Source organism: Cyclopterus lumpus, chromosome 21, assembly GCF_009769545.1.
Source record: "Cyclopterus lumpus isolate fCycLum1 chromosome 21, fCycLum1.pri, whole genome shotgun sequence".
Taxonomy (NCBI): Eukaryota; Metazoa; Chordata; class Actinopteri; order Perciformes; family Cyclopteridae; genus Cyclopterus; species Cyclopterus lumpus.
The window spans coordinates 2227320-2249680 of NC_046986.1; the positions used below are offsets into that span (position 1 = coordinate 2227320).

At 46.0% G+C, this 22361-nt stretch overlaps 2 protein-coding genes across 13 annotated transcripts in view; both read right to left on the bottom strand.

Moving 5' to 3' along the window:
• gtdc1 (glycosyltransferase-like domain containing 1) overlaps positions 1–10962 on the bottom strand; it is a 32971-nt gene extending 22009 nt beyond the window's left edge. For 2 of the 7 annotated variants that reach the window (XR_004611758.1, XM_034560830.1), the window contains exons 1-4: positions 10894–10924; positions 7925–8534; positions 6894–7075; positions 1947–2114 (exon numbers count right to left, since the gene is read on the bottom strand). Coding sequence is in view for 5 of the 7 variants with exons in the window: in XM_034560830.1 (XP_034416721.1) it covers positions 1947–2114; positions 6894–7075; positions 7925–8134 (560 nt within the window). In the remaining 2 variants the exon portion in view is untranslated. Of the gene's footprint in view, positions 1–1946; positions 2115–6893; positions 7076–7892; positions 8535–10893 lie in introns of all 7 variants that reach the window. The other 5 variants (XM_034560828.1, XM_034560832.1, XM_034560827.1 and 2 more) reach the window with 5 other exon arrangements.
• Positions 10963–12831: 1869 nt separating this feature from the next.
• The window catches only part of zeb2a (zinc finger E-box binding homeobox 2a), a 54229-nt gene continuing 44699 nt past the window's right edge, over positions 12832–22361 (bottom strand). For 4 of the 6 annotated variants that reach the window (XM_034562018.1, XM_034562019.1, XM_034562020.1 and 1 more), the window contains 3 exons: positions 20212–22136; positions 19260–19440; positions 12832–16878 (listed from right to left, as the gene is read on the bottom strand). In XM_034562018.1, the coding sequence (XP_034417909.1) occupies positions 16268–16878; positions 19260–19440; positions 20212–22136 (2717 nt within the window). In that variant the 3' untranslated portion in view covers positions 12832–16267. The remainder of the gene's footprint in view (positions 16879–19259; positions 19441–20211; positions 22137–22361) is intronic. The other 2 variants (XM_034562022.1, XM_034562021.1) reach the window with 1 other exon arrangement.

Sequence of the window (22361 nt, forward strand, 5' to 3'; positions counted from 1 at the left end):
ACCTGAACCAGGTTTAACTATGAGCCTGAACCAGGCCTAACTATAGACCTGAACCAGGCCTAACTATAAGCCTGATCCAGTCCTAACTATAAACCTGATCCAGTCCTACGTATAAGCCTGATCCAGTCCTAACTATAAACCTGATCCAGTCCTAACTATAAGCATGATCCAGTCCTAACTATAAACCTGATCCAGTCCTAACTATAAACCTGATCCAGTCCTAACTATAAGCATGATCCAGTCCTAACTATAAACCCGATCCAGTCCTAACTATAAACCTGATCCAGTCCTAACTATAAACCTGATCCAGTCCTAACTATAAACCTCAACCAGTCTTAACTATAAACCTGATCCAGTCCTAACTATAAACCTCAACCAGTCCTAACTATAAACCTGATCCAGTCCTAACTATAAGCCTGATCCAGTCCTAACTATAAACCTGATCCAGTCCTAACTATAAGCCTGATCCAGTCCTAACTATAAACCTGATCCAGTCCTAACTATAAACCTGAACCAGTCCTAACTATAAACCTGATCCAGTCCTAACTATAAGCATGATCCAGTCCTAACTATAAACTTGATCCAGTCCTAACTATAAACCTCAACCAGTCCTAACTATAAACCTGATCCAGTCCTAACTATAAACCTGATCCAGTCCTAACTATAAACCTGATCCAGTCCTAACTATAAGCATGATCCAGTCCTAACTATAAACCTGATCCAGTCCTAACTATAAACCTGATCCAGTCCTAACTATAAACCTCAACCAGTCCTAACTATAAACCTGATCCAGTTCTAACTATGAGCCTGAACCATTCTGATGATTTGGGGCATTCTCGGTGAGAAGGACTTTATATTCCATCATGGATTTTATAGAAAAAGAAATGACAGTGTGCTTGTGATTGGCTACCAGAACCACCAGAACCTGCTGTACTCAGTCACACTGATTTCAGCAGTGCTTGTTGCAGACACACCTGTAGTTTTGATATAAAACCCTGGAGCACTCAGAGGCTGATTGGTGTCTCATTATAACGAGTGAGGTAATCTCTTAATTATTTAAAGCTGCAGTAACAACATTAGAGGACGGGGACTTATTGACATGCCGCCCTGCAGATCAACAACAATCAGTCTTCTGCTCTTTACTGTTTGACGTCTGATTAATGACATCTACTCCCACTTCAATTACACTCAGCCTCACGTCTGAGCAGCTCATTAACAAATCACGTGTGAGCAGCTCATTAACCAATCACGTGCAGTCTGACACGCTCATTAAGACAAACGGTGAATTATTGCTGCGCTCAGGTTTTATATTCATATACGATCTAGTGTAATTATGATTACATGTAATTTCTTACAGTACTTCTGAATAAGTAACACCTCCAGCATGTGTTGCATTGACCACATGTATCTATATATCTATATATATATATATATATATATATATATCTATATATATATATATTAGTGTCACGGCTCCTCTGTTTGATGAGGTGAGTTTTAATGTGGTCACAAACAAACCTTTGAAGACTAAATGTAAACCGTATTTGAGAGAAATATTAATTTCCTCATGTTGGAGCTCATTTACTGTAACAGCTGTTTTATCCATGTTTGTTACTGAGATCATTTTATCTCCATTCAGCAACAATAAAAACAACAACACCAACACCTATGACAATGAAACATCAAGACAATTTATCAGTTCTATCTATGAGTGAAAGAATGAATGAGAGAATAAGAGAATGAATGAATGAGATAATTAATGAATACATTAATGACAGAATAAATGAATTAATGAGAGAGAGAATGAATGAATGAATGAAATTAATTAATTAATTAATTAATTAATGTGATAATAAATTAATTAGGAAATGAAAAGAGAATGAATGGATGAGAGCATAAATGAATGAATGAATGGCAGGCAGCCATGTATGAGGATTAATGTTTACCATGAGAGGACCTGGTTGTATCCGTACTGAAAGTCTCTCTCCTGGTCTTTGCGGACCGGATAAACCAGCTGGTTCTCGTGGAAGTACAGAACTTTCTTCAGGTGAGCCAGATCTGGTCTGAGGGCCACCAGCTCACACAGGTTCAGGACTGAGCTGCTGAACAGGACTCTGAGGAGAAAACCACACACACAGGAGATATTACGGGATGGAGCTACAGACAGAGTCCAGAGTCCATCACCAGGAAGGAGGATTTGTGGTTGAACAGGTATCTCCAGGGTTAACTCTGGGTTTTCAGTCCTTTGACGAAGGTTCCGTTCTGACCGGAGTATGTTTTTCAGGGTAAGTCACTTTTATTTGCTACGAGACAACTTGTCTCGACTCACTCGGGACTTGTAGGCATGGTCTCGACTCACTTGGTATGGTCGACTCATTCGGGACTCGTCGGCATGGTCTCGACTCACTCAGGACTCGTTGGCATGGTCTCGACTCACTCGGGACTTGTCGGCATGGTCACGACTCACCCGGGACTCGTCTGCATGGTCTCAATTCACTTGGCATGGTCTCGACTCACTCGGGACTCGTCAGCATGGTCTCAACTCACTTGGCATGGTCACGACTCACCCAGGACTCGTCGGCATGGTCTCGACTCACTCGGGACTCGTCTGCATGGTCTCAATTCACTTGGCATGGTCTCGACTCACTCGGGACTCGTCGGCATGGTCTCAATTCACTTGGCATGGTCACGACTCACCAGGGACTCGTCGGCATGGACTCGACTCACTTGGTATGGTCGACTCATTCGGGACTCGTCGGCATGGTCTCGACTCACTCGGGACTCGTCGGCATGGTCTCGACTCACTCGGGACTTGTTGGCATGTTCTAGACTCACTCGGGACTCGTCGGTATGGTCTCGACTCACTCGGGACTTGTTGGCATGTTCTCGACTCACTCGGGACTCGTCGGCATGGTCTCGACTCACTCGGGACTTGTTGGCATGTTCTCGACTCACTCGGGACTCGTCGGCATGGTCTCGACTCACTCTGGACTCGTCGGCCTGGTCTCGACTCACTTGGTATGGTCACGACTCACCCGGGACTCGTCGGCATGGTCTCGACTCACTTGGTATGGTCACGACTCACTCTGGACTCGTCGGCCTGGTCTCGACTCACTTGGTATGGTCACGACTCACCCGGGACTCGTCGGCATGGTCTCGACTCACTTGGCATGGTCTCGACTCACTTGGCATGGTCTCGACTCACTCGGGACTCGTCGGCATGGTCTCAATTCACTTGGCAAGGTCACGACTCACCTGGGACTCGTCGGCATGGACTCGACTCACTTGGTATGGTCGACTCATTCGGGACTCGTCGGCATGGTCTCGACTCACTCGGGACTTGTTGGCATGTTCTCGACTCACTCGGGACTCGTCGGCATGGTCTCGACTCACTCGGGACTTGTTGGCATGTTCTCGACTCACTCGGGACTCATCGGTATGGTCTCGACTCACTCGGGACTTGTTGGCATGTTCTCGACTCACTCGGGACTCATCGGTATGGTCTCGACTCACTCGGGACTTGTTGGCATGTTCTCGACTCACTCGGGACTCGTCGGCATGGTCTCGACTCACTCGGGACTCGTCGGCATGGTCTCGACTCACTCGGGACTTGTTGGCATGTTCTCGACTCACTCGGGACTCGTCGGCATGGTCTCGACTCACTCGGGACTCGTCGGCATGGTCTCGACTCACTCTGGACTCGTCGGCCTGGTCTCGACTCACTTGGTATGGTCACGACTCACCCGGGACTCGTCGGCATGGTCTCGACTCACTTGGCATGGTCTCGACTCACTTGGCATGGTCACGACTCACCTGGGACTCGTCGGCATGGACTCGACTCACTTGGTATGGTCGACTCATTCGGGACTCGTCGGCATGGTCTCGACTCACTCGGGACTTGTTGGCATGTTCTCGACTCACTCGGGACTCGTCGGCATGGTCTCGACTCACTCGGGACTTGTTGGCATGTTCTCGACTCACTCGGGACTCGTCGGCATGGTCTCGACTCACTCTGGACTCGTCGGCCTGGTCTCGACTCACTTGGTATGGTCACGACTCACCCGGGACTCGTCGGCATGGTCTCGACTCACTTGGTATGGTCACGACTCACTCTGGACTCGTCGGCCTGGTCTCGACTCACTTGGTATGGTCACGACTCACCCGGGACTCGTCGGCATGGTCTCGACTCACTTGGCATGGTCTCGACTCACTTGGCATGGTCTCGACTCACTCGGGACTCGTCGGCATGGTCTCAATTCACTTGGCATGGTCACGACTCACCTGGGACTCGTCGGCATGGACTCGACTCACTTGGTATGGTCGACTCATTCGGGACTCGTCGGCATGGTCTCGACTCACTCGGGACTTGTTGGCATGTTCTCGACTCACTCGGGACTCGTCGGCATGGTCTCGACTCACTCGGGACTTGTTGGCATGTTCTCGACTCACTCGGGACTCATCGGTATGGTCTCGACTCACTCGGGACTTGTTGGCATGTTCTCGACTCACTCGGGACTCATCGGTATGGTCTCGACTCACTCGGGACTTGTTGGCATGTTCTCGACTCACTCGGGACTCGTCGGCATGGTCTCGACTCACTCGGGACTCGTCGGCATGGTCTCGACTCACTCGGGACTTGTTGGCATGTTCTCGACTCACTCGGGACTCGTCGGCATGGTCTCGACTCACTCGGGACTCGTTGGCATGGTCTCGACTCACTCTGGACTCGTCGGCCTGGTCTCGACTCACTTGGTATGGTCACGACTCACCCGGGACTCGTCGGCATGGTCTCGACTCACTTGGCATGGTCTCGACTCACTTGGCATGGTCACGACTCACCTGGGACTCGTCGGCATGGACTCGACTCACTTGGTATGGTCGACTCATTCGGGACTCGTCGGCATGGTCTCGACTCACTCGGGACTTGTTGGCATGTTCTCGACTCACTCGGGACTCGTCGGCATGGTCTCGACTCACTCGGGACTTGTTGGCATGTTCTCGACTCACTCGGGACTCGTCGGCATGGTCTCGACTCACTCTGGACTCGTCGGCCTGGTCTCGACTCACTTGGTATGGTCACGACTCACCCGGGACTCGTCGGCATGGTCTCGACTCACTTGGTATGGTCACGACTCACTCTGGACTCGTCGGCCTGGTCTCGACTCACTTGGTATGGTCACGACTCACCCGGGACTCGTCGGCATGGTCTCGACTCACTTGGCATGGTCTCGACTCACTTGGCATGGTCTCGACTCACTCGGGACTCGTCGGCATGGTCTCAATTCACTTGGCATGGTCACGACTCACCTGGGACTCGTCGGCATGGACTCGACTCACTTGGTATGGTCGACTCATTCGGGACTCGTCGGCATGGTCTCGACTCACTCGGGACTTGTTGGCATGTTCTCGACTCATTCGGGACTCGTTGGCATGGTCTCGACTCACTCGGGACTTGTTGGCATGTTCTCGACTCACTCGGGACTCATCGGTATGGTCTCGACTCACTCTGGACTCGTCGGCCTGGTCTCGACTCACTTGGTATGGTCACGACTCACCCGGGACTCGTCGGCATGGTCTCAACTCACTTGGCATGGTCTCGACTCACTTGGCATGGTCACGACTCACCCGGGACTCGTCGGCATGTTCTCGAACTCACCCCGTTTTACTGGAGAGCTTTGATGTGGTTTCTCCGCGAGCCGTCGCTGATCACTGTGAGCTTCAGGACTCATTTCCTGTTCCTGCTCTAGTCTTTCATCAGGCGTGTGGTAGAAAAGTGGAACAGGAATCTCTGACTCAAACCAGATGGGTCTCTAGTTTCACTCTGCACCGCCAAGAAGAGTCTGAGAGGATTGTTACTGACGCCAGCTTTGTTTCCTCAAAGAAGTCTGTTTCCTACTGAGGCTCTGAAGTTAGGGGCATCTGAAGCGTGAGCAGCGTTCCCAGAAACATCAACAACACCACTAACGTATCAGTTCACAGTCAAGAGACCTTCACACGCTTCGTCATCATCGGTGTTCGGAGCAGTGATCACCTGAGCGTCGTTAAATACCACGGTTACTTAAATGGTACTCAACCTCCTCACTAGGCCTCTAGACTTCCTCACTCGTTCTCTAGTCCTCCTCACTAGACCTCCTCACTCGTACTCTAGTCCTCCAGTCCTCCTCACTCGTCCTTTAGTCCTCCTCACTAGGCCTCTAGACTTCCTCACTCGTCCTCTAGTCCTCCTCACTAGACCTCCTCACTCGTCCTCTAGTCCTCCTCACTCGTCCTCTAGTCCTCCTCACTCGACCTCCAGTCCTCCTCACTTGTCCTTTAGTCCTCCTCACTAGGCCTCTAGACTTCCTCACTCGTCCTCCAGTCCTCCTCACTCGACCTCCCCACTAGTCCTCCTCACTGGTCCTCCCCACTAGTCCTCCTCACTGGTCCTCTTCACTGACCTCACAAGTCCACTCGTCCCTCAACCTCCTCGCTAATCCTCCTGACTAGTCCTCACTCATCCTCTAGTCATCCTCACTCGTCCTTCCCACTAATCCTTGAATCCTTCTCATTCGTCCTCCTCTCTGACCCTCTAGTCCTCCTCTCCACTCGTCCTGGTCACTCGTCCTCCCCACTAGTCCTCACCTGTATGGTGGGGATGGTCTGGTGAAGTGTTACCTGTGTGAGTCTCACCTGTATGATGGACAGGTGGGGATGGTCTGGTGAAGTGTTACCTGTGTGAGTCTCACCTGTATGACGGACAGGTGGGGATGGTCTGGTGAAGTGTTACCTGTGTGAGTCTCACCTGTATGATGGACAGGTGGGGATGGTCTGGTGAAGTGTTACCTGTGTGAGTCTCACCTGTATGATGGACAGGTGGGGATGGTCTGGTGAAGTGTTACCTGTGTGAGTCTCACCTGTATGATGGACAGGTGGGGATGGTCTGGCTGAAGTGCAGCGCCGCCGTTCTCGCCCTCCAGTGCCATTTCTTGGCGGGCAGCGTGAAGACGCAGCAGCCGTGGATGTTCTGCTGCAGCAGGTCGATCAGCTGTTTGTGAGAGCCGCCGTAGAACGGTTCCACCAGCAGAACGCTGGGACCCTGAGAGGAGACACTTATTGATCAGGAGACACTTATTGATCAGGAGACACTTATTGATCAGGAGACACTTATTGATCAGAGGAGACACTTATTGATCAGGAGACACTTATTGATCAGGAGACACTTATTGATCAGAGGAGACACTTATTGATCAGGAGACACTTATTGATCAGGAGACACTTATTGATCAGAGGAGACACTTATTGATCAGGAGACACTTATTGATCAGGAGACACTTATTGATCGCAAAAATATCTTAAGTATTTAAGTGATCAATAATCATCTGAAAAGATGAATAAACATCTTAAACATCACGTATCCTCTGAACAGTTTGTGTATTAATACATAAACATACTTCTCAATGTAAAGACGGCAGCTCTCGTTATTTAAATCACGTAAAGTTATTAATCCTCAGAACTACTTTAGATTAAAACAACAAGAGACAACAGTCAAAGTGCCACATTATCTATGTTTAATACATCTAAATATTTATTAGAATAAATGGATGAATTAAAAAGGAAAAACAGCTGTAAATTATATTAGCATTATTAATAATCATAATTTAAACATGCACTGACGGAGGAGTCACGTCTTCTATGAAACTAAATAATAAGAATAGTTTGGTCTGAATGTCGTTCACGTCACATTCACTTTAATATTATTGGAAGCAGAAATGCTGAGCGGTTCCTTTGTGTTCATTATTGGATTAATCAGACAACGGAAAATGAATCTGCAGCTATTTTATGGTCAAATAATAAAGTTTATCAGCAACAATCACAGCCTTCTCTAGAGAGTGAATGCGTTTCAAACTGCTGACCGTGTTCAGACGGTTGAACCGGGGGTCCCAACCTGAGGTGCAGGACCTCCCGGGGGTCCCCAGATAGCGTGCAGCTCGTTCCTCTGAGAGCGGAGAATAGAAACGTTCATTCTCATGTGCAGATTGAGGACGAAGAGCTGATCCCTCTCTTCGTTTCCCGAAATGGGAAAACTATTGTTGTGGAAAGTTAACTCTGCAGCAACAAACCACGATAATGAGAACGTGATGAGACCAGAGTCCATTACGGCGGCGGGAGGAAGTGGACGTCTCTCCGTCCATTTAGCCGGCCACAATGGGAGCTAATGCGCTGCAGCACTTAGCCTGGGCCCGCAGACGCTGCGGCAGTCGATATCTGCTGCTGCGATCGGCCCGAGGAGATGAGCTGCCGCTCGGCAGGTTACGTGTGCAAATGTGTCAGATTGGAAGCGGGACGCCTCCCATTGTGCTCAAATGGGCCAATCTGTCTTCTGAATGCTGCCACGGTCACGAGAGGAAACGCTGCCTCAGCGCGGTTCCACAGTCCTGATCAGCATGGGACCCCTTAGGGGGGATCCAGGGACCCGTTAGGGGGTCTTGAACCAGAGGTTGGGAACCACTGGATGAAGATAAGATATTACTTTATTCATCCCCAGGGGGACATATCTGGAAGCAGCAGCAAACGTGTTTACATATATACAAGACAATAAAACAGCAGGGCATGTTACATTTAAGAATTTAAATAATAAAAAGGAAATGTAAAAATAAAATGAAAATGTAAAGAAGTGAAACGACTTTCAGATTTAATCTTGTTAAAATACATAATGTTTCATATTTCATCCTCCAATCAAGAAAAAAATCAAAATGACAAAATCAAAAACAAAACAATAAAAGTGGACAAATGAACAAAGCAGCCGGGGCTTAAAGCATCAAAGAGAGCAGAGAGGTGATGAAGAGGAGAGGTGGTGAAGAGGAGAGGTGATAAAGAGGAGGTGATGAAGAGGTGATGAAGAAGAGAGGTGAGGTGATGAAGAGGAGAGGTGATGAAGAGGAGAGGTTGTGAAGAGGAGAGGTGATGAAGGAGAGGTGAGGTGATGAAGAGGAGGTGATGAAGAGGTGATGAAGAAGAGAGGTGATGAAGAAGAGAGGTGAGGTGATGAAGAGGAGAGGTGGTGAAGAGGAGAGGTGGTGAAGAGGAGAGGTGATGAAGAGGAGAGGTGGTAAAGAGAGATGAAGAGAGGTGATGAAGAAGAGAGGTGAGGTGATGAAGAGGAGAGGTGATGAAGAGGAGAAGTTGTGAAGAGGAGAGGTGATGAAGAAGAGAGAGAGGAACGTGGTCCGATGGAGAGGAACAAAGACGGCATTCGGCCTGACAGGAAGTTCTCTACTCAGAGTGAGATCCATCATTCCACCTTCAGACCACGCGGGATTCCAGCCACTCATCTCATCTCACCGCCACCCCACCCCCCCAGCCAGCCAGCCGTGGAGCACCAGGGGTTAATGTTAGGGGATCCCCCCCCAGACAGCCGTGGAGCACCAGGGGTTAATGTTAGGGGATCCCCCCCCCAGCCAGCCGTGGAGCACCAGGGGTTAATGTTAGGGGATCCCCCCCCCAGACAGCCGTGGAGCACCAGGGGTTAATGTTAGGGGATCCCCCCCCCAGACAGCCGTGGAGCACCAGGGGTTAATGTTAGGGGATCCCCCCCCCAGACAGCCGTGGGCTACCTCAGTTAACTGGAAATGTCTGTTGATTCATGGTGATGAAGCCGTGGGAGGAAACCACGGCTTCATCCTTCATGTCATCCGACTGAACCATCAAGACAATAATCAATACTCTATCAGAGGCCTTCTGCCTTGTTTTTTATGGATTTAAGTAAAGTATATATTAATGTAGGTATTTATTTATGTAAAGTATTTATTAATGTAGGTATTTATTTGTGTAATTAATTAATGTAAAGTATTTATTCACAAATGTATTTGTGTAAAGTATTTATTCATGTTATGTTTATTTGATATATTGGCGTTGAAACATAAAAAAACAAATATCTTATCAGTCAATAAAGCTTTATTGATTCCTATAGTAATCTGTAGTAATACTACACTATACTGTAGACACAGTAGACTGCAGTATTACACACAAAATAGTATTACACAGCTTATTGTTGTATTAACATTATATATAACACCAAGTATACTGTAGTATTATATAACATAGTATAATGTAGTATAATATTACACAGTACACTGTAGTATTATAAAACACAGTATGGTGTATTATATTACACACAGTACTGCAGTATTACAAAGAGCAATTCCGAATTGATTTGAAGATTGTTCATTTGTTAAAATGTGTTATATGTACTCATCTTAAGTAAAAGTACATCTAACTCCAAACTGTACTCATCTGAAGTAAAAGTACATCTAACTCTAAACTGTGCTCAGTTGAAGTAAAAGTACCTGAACACATGTATTATTACTACATGTTCATGTTAGCTGTTAACTTAGCTAGGTGTTTCCTGATAGTTGTTAGCATGTAGCTGTTAGCTCGTAGCTGATAGCTAATATATGTTAGCTCGTAGCTCACATATGTTAGCTCGTAGCTGATAGCTCATATATGTTAGCTCGTAGCTGATAGCTCACATATGTTAGCTCGTAGCTGATAGCTCACATATGTTAGCTCGTAGCTGATAGCTCATATATGTTAGCTCGTAGCTGATAGCTGTTAACTCGTAGCTGATAGCTCACATATGTTAGCTCGTAGCTGTTAGCTCGTAGCTGATAGCTCATATATGTTAGCTCGTAGCTGATAGCTGTTAACTCGTAGCTGATAGCTCATAGCTGATAACTCCGTAAACCTAACAGAAAAGCAAGACAGCTAACAGCTAACGGCTAACGGCTAACGGCTAACGACTAACTAGCTCTCCTCTTATAGGTTCTTTGGGCCGGTGACAGCCGGGCACAGCCGGTCGCAACCCTCGGGAGGACAACAGCACAGTCCCTGCTGTGTGCAGAGTGAACCACTCACCTCTGACTGCATCTTCCCCGCACCAACACTCACGTACACTGTTTACGTCATTACGTCACCATTTGAGCTGAGCCAGGCGGGACCAGAGACGTGATAACGTCATCCAACTAATAACATCACTTTAATATGAAATATTATTATAATGAGTATATGATGGTGAAACATTATGACTACTAATAATAACAGATGTAGTAGATGTAGTAGAGTACACTGTAGTATAATATTACACACAGTACAATATAGTATTATATTACACAGTACACTGTAGTATAATATTACACACAGTACAATATACTATTATATTACACAGTACAATATAGTATAATATTACACAGTACACTGTAGTCTAATATTACACAGAGTACAATATAGTATAATATTACACACAGTACAATATAGTATTATATTACACAGTACACTGTAGTATAATATTACACAGTACACTGTAGTATAATATTACACAGTACAATATAGTATTATATTACACAGTGCAATATAGTATTATATTACACAGTACACTGTAGTATAATATTACACAGTACAATATAGTATTATATTACACAGTACACTGTAGTATAATATTACACACAGTACAATATAGTATTATATTACACAGTACACTGTAGTATAATATTACACAGTACAATATAGTATTATATTACACAGTACACTGTAGTATAATATTACACACAGTACAATATAGTATTATATTACACAGTACAATATAGTATTATATTACACAGTACACTGTAGTATTATATTACACAGTACAATATAGTATTATATTACACAGTACAATATACTATTATATTACACACAGTACAATATAGTATTATATTACACAGTACACTGTAGTATAATATTGCACACAGTACAATATAGTATTATATTACACAGTAAACTGTAGTATAATATGACACACAGTACACTGTAGTATAATATTACACACAGTACAATATAGTATAATATTACACAGTACACTGTAGTATTATATTACACACAGTACAATATACTCCTCTATGGGGGTCAGTAGGCCCGCCCCGGTCTCCTAGAGGGGCGGGGCATGAATCCATGTGGCAGACACAGGAACTCTCTGGTGTGGAGAGCTGCAGAAATGAGTCCTGAACCCGGACATGAGTCAGCGTGTTTACACTCCTGGTCTTCAAGTCAGCGTGTTTACACTCCTGGTCTCCTGGTCTTCAAGTCAGTGTGTTTACACTCCTGGTCTCCTGGTCTTCAAGTCAGCGTGTTTACACTCCTGGTCTCCTGGTCTTCAAGTCAGCGTGTTTACACTCCTGGTCTCCTGGTCTTCAAGTCAGCGTGTTTACACTCCTGGTCTCCTGGTCTTCAAGTCAGCGTGTTTACACTCCTGGTCTCCTGGTCTTCAAGTCAGCGTGTTTACACTCCTGGTCTCCTGGTCTTCAAGTCAGTGTGTTTACACTCCTGGTCTCCTGGTCTTCAAGTCAGCGTGTTTACACTCCTGGTCTCCTGGTCTTCAAGTCAGCGTGTTTACACTCCTGGTCTCCTGGTCTTCAAGTCAGTGTGTTTTTGGTGTCTGAAATTAGGCCTCTGGTTCACACAAGATGAAAATATGTATACACTATACAATATGTCAGCAGTTCCACCACCTTTCTTATGTTGATATCTATCTATCTATCTATCTATCTATCTATCTATCTATCTATCTATCTATCTATCTATCTATCTATCTATCTATCTATCTATCTATCTATCTATCTATCTATCTATCAAGTTTAAAGCAGATGTCATCATCATCATCATCATCATCATCATCATCATCATCATCCTGCCTTAAAGGCCTGGCCTCATAGGTCCGGTCTCTTTTGAGCGATACAAAATAAGTGTGTGTGTGTGTGTGTGTGTGTGTGTGTGTGTGTGTTTGTGTGTGTGTGTTTAAGCTAATGAATCAAACAGACGTACAAGAAGAATAACACAGTTTTATTAAAATTTTATTTGGCTACATTTATTCGAGCATGGTCATTTCCAAGAGAAATTATAAATTCAATAATAATACTTCAGACATTTTTAGGAATTCCTTAATCATCATCATCATCATCATCATCAGTCCTTCATCACCTCCTCAGTGGGATGAATAAAGTGGATTTAAGTCTAAAAAATACAGTGTTTTCACAATAATCATGGTATCAAAAGTTCCCCAAATTTAGAATTTCCAGTAGTTTCCAATAGGAAAACAAAACAAAAGACAAAACAATTGAAATGTTCCAAATAGCATAAACGCTCTCTATTCATATTTTTGCTCCAATAGTCAATGACAGAATATTTTTAACTAAAATATATCTATTTGTGAGGAACTCTAATACTGTACACTACAGTATGAAATAAATACAATTAGGAAATATAAAACGACTCACATAAATAAAATGGTAAATTCTCAATTAAAAACAAAAAACATTTAATTTGTGTTGAAAAATTCAACAACAAAAAAAAAATACTGACAAAGAAATACTGTCATGGAACAAACAGGAAGAGAAAATTGCACAAACGTGTGTAAACTAACAAACTGCGTCTATCTACGCTAATACTGACGAGTCAGAAGGTGGATGACATGTTAATACTGAAGCAGAGCGGAGGACAGGCGCTGTACAGGGATGGCACTTTGCAGAAACGCACAGGTGAACAGGTTTGCATATAAGGCTTTCTCTGGAGAAACAATTCAACACACAAACAAAGGCTCTGTCCTTTTTTATTTTTATCTTTCATATTACGCTCCTTCCTCTCCTTTTTAAGACTTACATCGACATTTTATTTTGAATATCACACAGGTTTTTATTAAATGTTCCTTCACATAAAGAAAAATAAATCAGTAGGCCCAAAGTCGTGTGGTTAGTTGGCAAAACAAAATAAAACAGGATCGAAAAATTAAAAAAAACGTCACAGTCAAAAGAGACAAAATACAACGATAACACTGACAGGAAGTGACCGCGTGTTCGAGGCTTTTTTTCCCCTCTTTTTATTTTTTTTATTTTTTTATTTTTTTCTGTAGTGATTCGAGGAGTCGAGAAGTGCAATTTCCTGATGCGGGGTTTCGAACACGACGGGACACGGGAAGTTAAGAACATCATAGCACCACACAGCTTTTAGGCCTTTATAATACTGTACATTAAAAACAGCTTCACTTCATTATAATGAGAAACATTATTACTTTTATTTTATCGTTTATTTTTTGCATAATGTGGATTTTTAAACAATCCCACCAGCTTTGTGACGTCGTCGTGTTGAGGACTGAACAGAAAGGATTTCAGCTGCACCATGAAAAGTCTCGTATTGTGTTAATTAGCCACCGTGTGTGGCTGATGTTGAACTAATATCTGAACTGATGTTGAACTAATATCTGAACTGATGTTGAACTAATATCTGAACTTCAAGTTCCAACTGTAGAACTTGAAAAACGAGCTTCAATTAGAAATGAATCAAAGTGTTATTTCTGTGATCAGATATAGTTCTGAAAAATCTTGTTTGCGCGTGTTAGCTAATTATGTGGCTATTCCATCAACTGCCGTAGCTGGAGAGCTAACCACTAGCTTGTTAGCCAGGAGCATTCTAGCAGAGTTAGCATCTGATCCATAACTAGCAGTTAGAAGTCACTAAGTTCAGTTGCATTGCTAATAAATATTAGCATTACAATTAGCAAGCCCACTGTCTACATGGTAGCTAACGGTAAAAATACGCTTTCTGGTTCAAACAAAAGGTAAACACTCTGAGCTTAGTTTGTGTTTGTAAAGTGTCTTTCGTAATGTTTTTGTTTCTTTTTTTATGGAAGATTTTAATATTTCAGGACTTTTTCAACAGAAGCTTCACAGACCGAAGCTCACAAATAGAATTTTAAACTTTAAATTTACACGACGTTAAGCTTGGACACATCATAGGGGACATTGTTGAGCTTGGACATGTCGTAGGGGACATTGTTGACATGTCGTAGGGGACATTGTTGACATGTCGTAGGGGACATTGTTAAGCTTGGACACATCATAAGGGACATTGTTGACATGTCATAAGGGACATTGTTAAGCTTGGACATGTCATAAGGGACATTGTTGACATGTCATAAGGGACATTGTTAAGCTTAGACATGTCGTAGGGGACATTGTTGACATGTCATAAGGGACATTGTTAAGCTTAGACATGTCATAAGGGACATTGTTGACATGTCATAAGGGACATTGTTAAGCTTAGAGATGTCATAAAGGACATTGTTAAGCCTGGAAATGTCGTAGGGGACATTGTTAAACTTGGACATGTCATAGGGGACATTGTTAAACTTGGACATGTCATAGGGGGCATTGTTGACATGTCAAAAAGGACATTGTTAAGCTTGGACATGTCATAGGGGACATTGTGAAGCTTTGACATGTCATAAGGGACATTATAAAGCTTGGACATGTCATAGGGGGCATTATTGACATGTTGTAGGGGACATTGTTAAGCTTGGACCTGTCATAAGAGACATTGTGAAGCTTGGACATGTCAAAGGGGACATTGTGAAGCTTGGACATGTCATAGGGGACATTGTGAAGCTTGGACATGTCATAGGGGACATTGTTAAGCTTGGACATGTCATAGGGGGCATTATTGACATGTCAAAAGGGACATTGTGAAGCTTGGACATGTCATAGGGGACATTGTGAAGCTTGGACATGTCATAAGAGACATTGTGAAGCTTGGACATGTTATAGGGGACATTGTGAAGCTTGGACATGTCATAGGGGACATTGTGAAGCTTGGACATGTCATAAGAGACATTGTGAAGCTTGGACATGTCATAGGGGACATTGTGAAGCTTGGACATGTCATAAGAGACATTGTGAAGCTTGGACATGTTATAGGGGACATTGTGAAGCTTGGACATGTCATAAGAGACATTGTGAAGCTTGGACATGTCATAGGGGACATTGTGAAGCTTGGACATGTCATAAGAGACATTGTCAAGCTTGGACATGTCATAGGGGACATTGTGAAGCTTGGACATGTCATAAGAGACATTGTGAAGCTTGGACATGTCATAGGGGACATTGTGAAGCTTGGACATGTCATAGGGGACATTGTGAAGCTTGGACATGTCATAAGAGACATTGTGAAGCTTGGACATGTCATAGGGGACATTGTGAAGCTTGGACATGTCATAAGAGACATTGTGAAGCTTGGACATGTCATAGGGGACATTGTGAAGCTTGGACATGTCATAGGGGACATTGTGGACAGATCACGGGACTAAAACACTGGTTTGATGCTGAGTTTAAATAAACCTCAATCATTTGTGTTCAGTCCTTAAAAGCTGTTGTTTGAGAAACAGGACGCCAGCGTGGCGAATGTTCGGAGTGTTCCTGTCTCTACATCAGTCGTCCTGCTCTGACCTTCCGTCTGTCTTCCCTTCTCGTGAGCTGTCGTCCATCAGCTGCGTCGTGTCTTTGCCCTTGTCGTCCATCATTGAGTCCATCTGGCTCTTGCTGTCTCTTTCCTCCTTCTCCTCCTCCTCGTCTACCTCGTCTCCTTCCCTGAAACTTTCCTCCCGTCTATCTGTCACCTCCTCGTATGTCTTGTCTTCGTCCCTCTCCTCCCGTCCTCCTCCTCCCTCTCCGCTGTCCCTCATGATCATACCGCCGTCCTCCTGCTGGTCCTCGGGGTCCGAGTACCCGAGCGGGCCGAGCCCCTGAAGGTAGGCCCTCCTCATCAGCAGCTCGGTGGGCTCCTCCAGACCTCCTGCTCCTCCTCCACCGCCCTCGCCCCTGGCCTCCCTCTCGGCCGCCTCGCGCTCCTCCGCCTCCCTCTTGCAGTACGAGTAGCGGTGGTTCATGTGCTGCGAGTACGAGCCCGAGTGGGAGAAGCGCTTGCCGCACTTGTCGCACTGGTAGGGTTTCTCTCCGGAGTGCAGGCGCGAGTGCTCGATGAGGTGGTGCTTGTGTTTGAAGGCCTTCTTGCAGATCTGACACTGGTGAGGACGCTTCCCTGCAGAGACACAGACACAACAGACCAGAGCAGTCAGGACGTCTCCTCACACACAGGTCTTAGACACAAGAGACCAGAGGAGTCACATGCAGATGTAACACACACACACACACACACACACAGTAACACACACACCGTAACACAGACACACACTCCTGGATTTACTACTTCTTCCATATGAGTGATAATTTCTTCCATCTGACTCGCTTCAGGCTGCTGCCAAACAACACGTCCCACGCAGACACACACACACACACACACACACACAGACACACACACACACACACACAAACACACACAAACACACACGCATACACACACGGCACAAATAACCGAGGCCGTAGATCCTGGCTGTCGGGGGGGATGATGTAACGGTGTGAAAGAGACGAAGGTAGAACAGGTCGCAGCTCGTTTCTCAGGTAACGGCTTCGCCTCGTTTATTTCAAAATACAGTTTCAGTCGATTTATGTGTGGAAGTGTTTTGGATTCGAACAGAAAAATATACAAAAACAATTATGCATTCACAAAAGAAACTTTACCTCTACAAAACCTTTTGAACCTAGAAACGTTTTTTAAAGCTGTTCGTCAGATCTTTGAATCAAATGAAAAAGCACAGATTTGGACTTTTATCAGAAAGTTTTGTGTCCAAAATCAAAGGAAATATCAAAATGATTTGACTGCATTAAAACATTTTGAACGTGACCAAACTGAGTGTGATTCTAAATAAAGTTGTGGTTTGATTTGGCTTCTGGTGTCGAACACAGTTCCTCACGTTCAGTTCTCAGGAGGATCATTGGGGTTGTGGTTTGGATCACTGGGGTCTTGGTTTTGGGTCATGGTTTGGATCACTGGGGTCTTGGTTTTAGTCACTGGGGTCTTGGTTTTGGTCACTGGGGGCCTTGGTTTTGGTCACTGGGGTCCTGGGGTCTTGGTTTTGGTCACTGGGGTCTTGGTTTTGATCATTGGGGTCCTGGGGTCTTGGTTTTAGTCACTGGGGTCCTGGGGTCTTGGTTTTGGATCACTGGGGTCTTGGTTTTAGTCACTGGGGTCTTGGTTTTGGTCACTGGGGGCCTTGGTTTTGGTCACTGGGGTATTGGTTTTGGTCACTGGGGTCCTGGGGTCTTGGTTTTGGTCACTGGGGTCCTGGGGTCTTGGTTTTGGTCACTGGGGTCCTGGGGTCTTGGTTTTGGATCACTGGGGTCTTGGTTTTAGTCACTGGGGTCTTGGTTTTGGTCACTGGGGGCCTTGGTTTTGGTCACTGGGGTATTGGTTTTGGTCACTGGGGTCCTGGGTCTTGGTTTTGGTCACTGGGGTCCTGGGGTCTTGGTTTTGGTCACGGGGGTCCTGGGGTCTTGGTTTTGGTCACTGGGTCTTGGTTTTGATCATTGGGGTCCTGGGGTCTTGGTTTTAGTCACTGGGATCTTGGTCACTGGGGTCTTGGTTTTGGTCACTGGGGTCTTGGTTTTAGTCACTGGGGTCTTGGTTTTAGTCACTGGGGTCTTGGTCTTGGTCACTGGGGTCTTGGTTTTAGTCACTGGGGTCTTGGTCTTGGTCACTGGGGTCTTGGTTTTAGTCACTGGGGTCTTGGTTTTAGTCACTGGGGTCTTGGTTTTGGTCACTGGGGTCTTGGTCTTGGTTTTGGTCACTGGGGTCTTGGTTTTGGTCACTGGGGTCTTGGTTTTGGTCACTGGGGTCTTGGTCTTGGTCACTGGGGTCTTGGTTTTGGTCACTGGGGTCTTGGTCTTGGTCTTGGTCACTGGGGTCTTGGTCTTGGTCACTGGGGTCTTGGTTTTGGTCACTGGGGTCTTGGTCTTGGTCACTGGGGTCTTGGTTTTGGTCACTGGGGTCTTGGTCTTGGTCACTGGGGGGTGTTAAAGTGTCGTTTAAAGAGGGTTCAGCTAGATTTGAGTTGAGACGTTGAAGGTTTTCTGACGTTTATGATTTGTTTGTTCATTAAAGGGTCGAGAAGTTCTATTGTCACACAAACTGTTTGTTTCCAGTTGAAATATGTAAAAATGGATCTTTCTGCTGTAATTAATATTTCCTTTTGATCTTCAGAGCTCACACACACATGCACAAACAGCAACACATGCAAACATGCACACCTCCTCCTCTCCACACAAACACACCACAGATGAATGAGATGCTGATATTTGGGGCGCTGAATGTTTATGTAATCCTCTCCGTATAAACTGACCCCCCCCCCCCTTGCTGAAAAGGAAGGAACATTTTAACGTTTACAGAGAACAGAGAACAGAAGGGAACCACCAGTGGGGCTAAGTGACCGAATGAAACCAAAGAGAAACAAAAGAAATGAAGGGAGAGGGCACAGAAGCATTGGGGTTGGGGTAAAAAAAGAAGTGTCCAAATGTTATATATACCTGTGTGCTCATATTTGTGTCTTAGGAGGGAACTGGTCTTCTGGAATGTTTTGTCGCACAAGTCACACGCGTACATACCACTTTCAGTCTTCTTAATCTTCTTCTTGGACAGCAGCGAATCGCTGTCTGTCAGGTCGTCCAGGCCCGACAGATAGTCCGCCGTCCCGTCCAGCAGATCTCCCTGAGACACAAAGACAGATTCAATATGTCTGATAATCCCACACCTGTCGGCTTCACGCTCAGAGACACCTTCTGGTCCCCCCACACACACACACACACACAGCCTCCATGATCCCAAGTCTGGACAGAGCTTAAAGGCCCAACCTGGGTAAGTCCCCTTCATCCAGGGGACACTTAAAAATCCAGACATATGGGAAGAGGAGGTTTTGAATGTGTTACAGATAAAGACATAACATAGTATATCATGAGACCAACTTGTGTCTATCTGACTCATCACCAGAACTACAACATCTCCTTAGAACTATCTTTGTTTTCTTCACAGAACAATCTCAGCCCAACGTCCATCAGCATTTGTTCTGTAGCTTCTGACTGTATCACACGTTCTCCTGATTATTACAGATGTTCAAAAGTCCATTCTTATCAGCACTTTCTGACTTCTTGCCGTTGTTGGCCTAAAGGTTGAGGTTGAAAGTCCCCGTGGCCTGAGAGTTAAGGCTCTGACCATAAACTGCTCATCTACAATTCCTTGACAACTGAGCAACTCCATCTCTTGATAAGATCCGATGTGATTCGATCTGAAGCTACTGAACAGCTTCAAATGGACCCTGTGGTGAGATTGTTTTACTAATAGCACCTGGTTGGCCGTCCCTGAACTGAACTGAACCAGACTTTAACCGTAGAGGTTTTAAGATCAGGAAACAAGCCGAAAAGCTAACTTGACACATTTTTTGAGGCATCATGGACAACATGTAGACTGTCTTACTATCTTTACCTGGAAACCTTGTTTCCGTTGGTACTTTCTCCTCTGCTGCATTTCAGCAAACGTGGCTGCCTCGGTGGCGTAGGTGTAGGCCATGTGGGGCAGGAAGCTCATGGGGTCAAGGCCCGGGTAGGGCCTGAGGCCCGGGATGGTGGCCTGGGCAGGAGACATGAAGGTGGGTGGAGGAAACGCTCCGTGAGATGGCAGAGAGTTGTAGACGGGACCCCCAGCAAAGGGATTAATCCCAAAGATGGGACTGGTGCTTTTCTCCAGCTGGTGGATAGAGTTACCTCCACCATCAGAGTACAGGACTTCTTTCTTGATGTTGACCAGATCCATGGGCCTCGACACCTGTTCTCGTCCTAGCGCCTCGCCATTGCGCTCAATGATGAAACCGTTGACCCTGGGTTGCTTCTCCCTCACAGACATGAGCTTCAGGGCCATGAGTTTGGGCAGCGACAGATCCAGTGGTATATCCCCATGGGCCTCCTCAGAAGCTAGGCTGTTTGGAGTGTAACAGCTACTCTGAGAGTTTTTGGAGGAAGTAGAGGAAAGGTTGAGAGGCGACGGAGTGTTGCTCCTCAAGTGGTCTAAGGGGTCTAGTGGTTTGTCCCCTTTTTTCTGCCTGTTGCCTGTAAACTGGTTGGCCTTTGTGAGTCTGTGGGAGGCATCACCGTTAGTGAAACCTCGGTGTAAATCTACGGTCGGAAGGGACATTTGTGACCGGCTAAAGCTGTGGTTAACATCCAGCCCGCCGGGGTCAGGGGGGGGCGACTTCTTCCTCAGACGGCTTTCGTTATGTTTTTGGTTCTTCCACTGGGCAAACCACTCCTTGACGAACTCTTGAGGAAGGCCGACAGCCATTGAAATCTTGAGCAGTTCTTCTGAGTTGGGCTCAGTGTTCATGGCAAAGTAGGCCTTGAGCACCGACACGTGGTTTTTGAAGGGGTTCATGGGACTGGTGGCCTGCTCGCTAGTGGACAGCTCAGTGGGTATTGCCTCCCTGTGTCCGGCAGGACTGCTGTCCATCGGCTGCAGGACTGCTTTGATCTCCTCGTTCATTTTGCACAGGTAGCGCTCGTGTTGATGCAGAGGGATTGGCCCGGTGAAGGTCTCCTTGCAGTACTGGCAAGAGAATGGCCGGAACTGGTTCTGGCCATCGTGAGATTTCTCCTCACAGCTGAGATCAGTTGAGTGGTTTGGCTTCTCCTTCTTGATGTCCACTTGCCTCTTAGAGTCGTCGATCAGACTCTTGGCCTCGTTAACCTTCTCCAGCGTGTAGTCGATGATGCTCTTTGTGGGGCTGCCATGACCCACCACCTGGAAACCGGCCTGCACCAGCCTCTGCTCCTCCATCTGGGCCCCCAGCTCCTTCATGTAGGCCCTGAGCTTGGAGATCTCCTCTGGGTTCCCATCCATCTTCTGCCTGCACACTGTATTGTCCACTATCTGAAGCACCTTCTGCACCTCACTCAGGTTGTTACAGAAAGAACCCGAGAAGCCCAGCAGAGGATGGTCCAGCCCCATGCCTCCAAGATGTTGAAGGGGGCTCTGGGAGGAGCTGTGGATGGCCAGGGGGCTTCCACCACGGCTGTTCAGGTAGACCCCTGATCCCCCAAATCCGTGCTGAGAAGCCATCAGCAGCCGGTACTCGTTGAAGTCCATTGGCTCAGGTTTGATGTCGAGTTGACCATGTTGGTCTGAAGGGGCGTGCGGGCGCCCGTTTTCCAGTTTGTGGCGGAGCTGTGCGAGGGCGGGGCTTCCAGGCGATGAGGTCGTGGAGTTGGGGGAGGAACCAGGTTTGCCGTTGTTGCCGTTGCGCACCCGTCCGTTCACGGCAATCAGGCCGATGCATTTCTTGCTGCTGATGTGGGAGCTGTAGGAGCCGGAGTGGGAGAAGCGCTTCTTACAGTTGGAGCACTCGTACGGCTTCTCACCTGCACCGCAACACAAAATATGTAAACTTCATTTTAGTTTTTAATAATACGTTTTTATCTTGTAGTTTAGGATAAAAATCAGTTTCGACAGATTGAACAGTTTCCTGCTTTTGATTTGACACATAACAATGGTGGCTTTTTGTGATATTTAATTTAAAAAGAAATCAGGATTTAATTCGATGGGCCGGCCTTGCTCTCCTCTAAAAAGACCTTCCTCTGAATCGC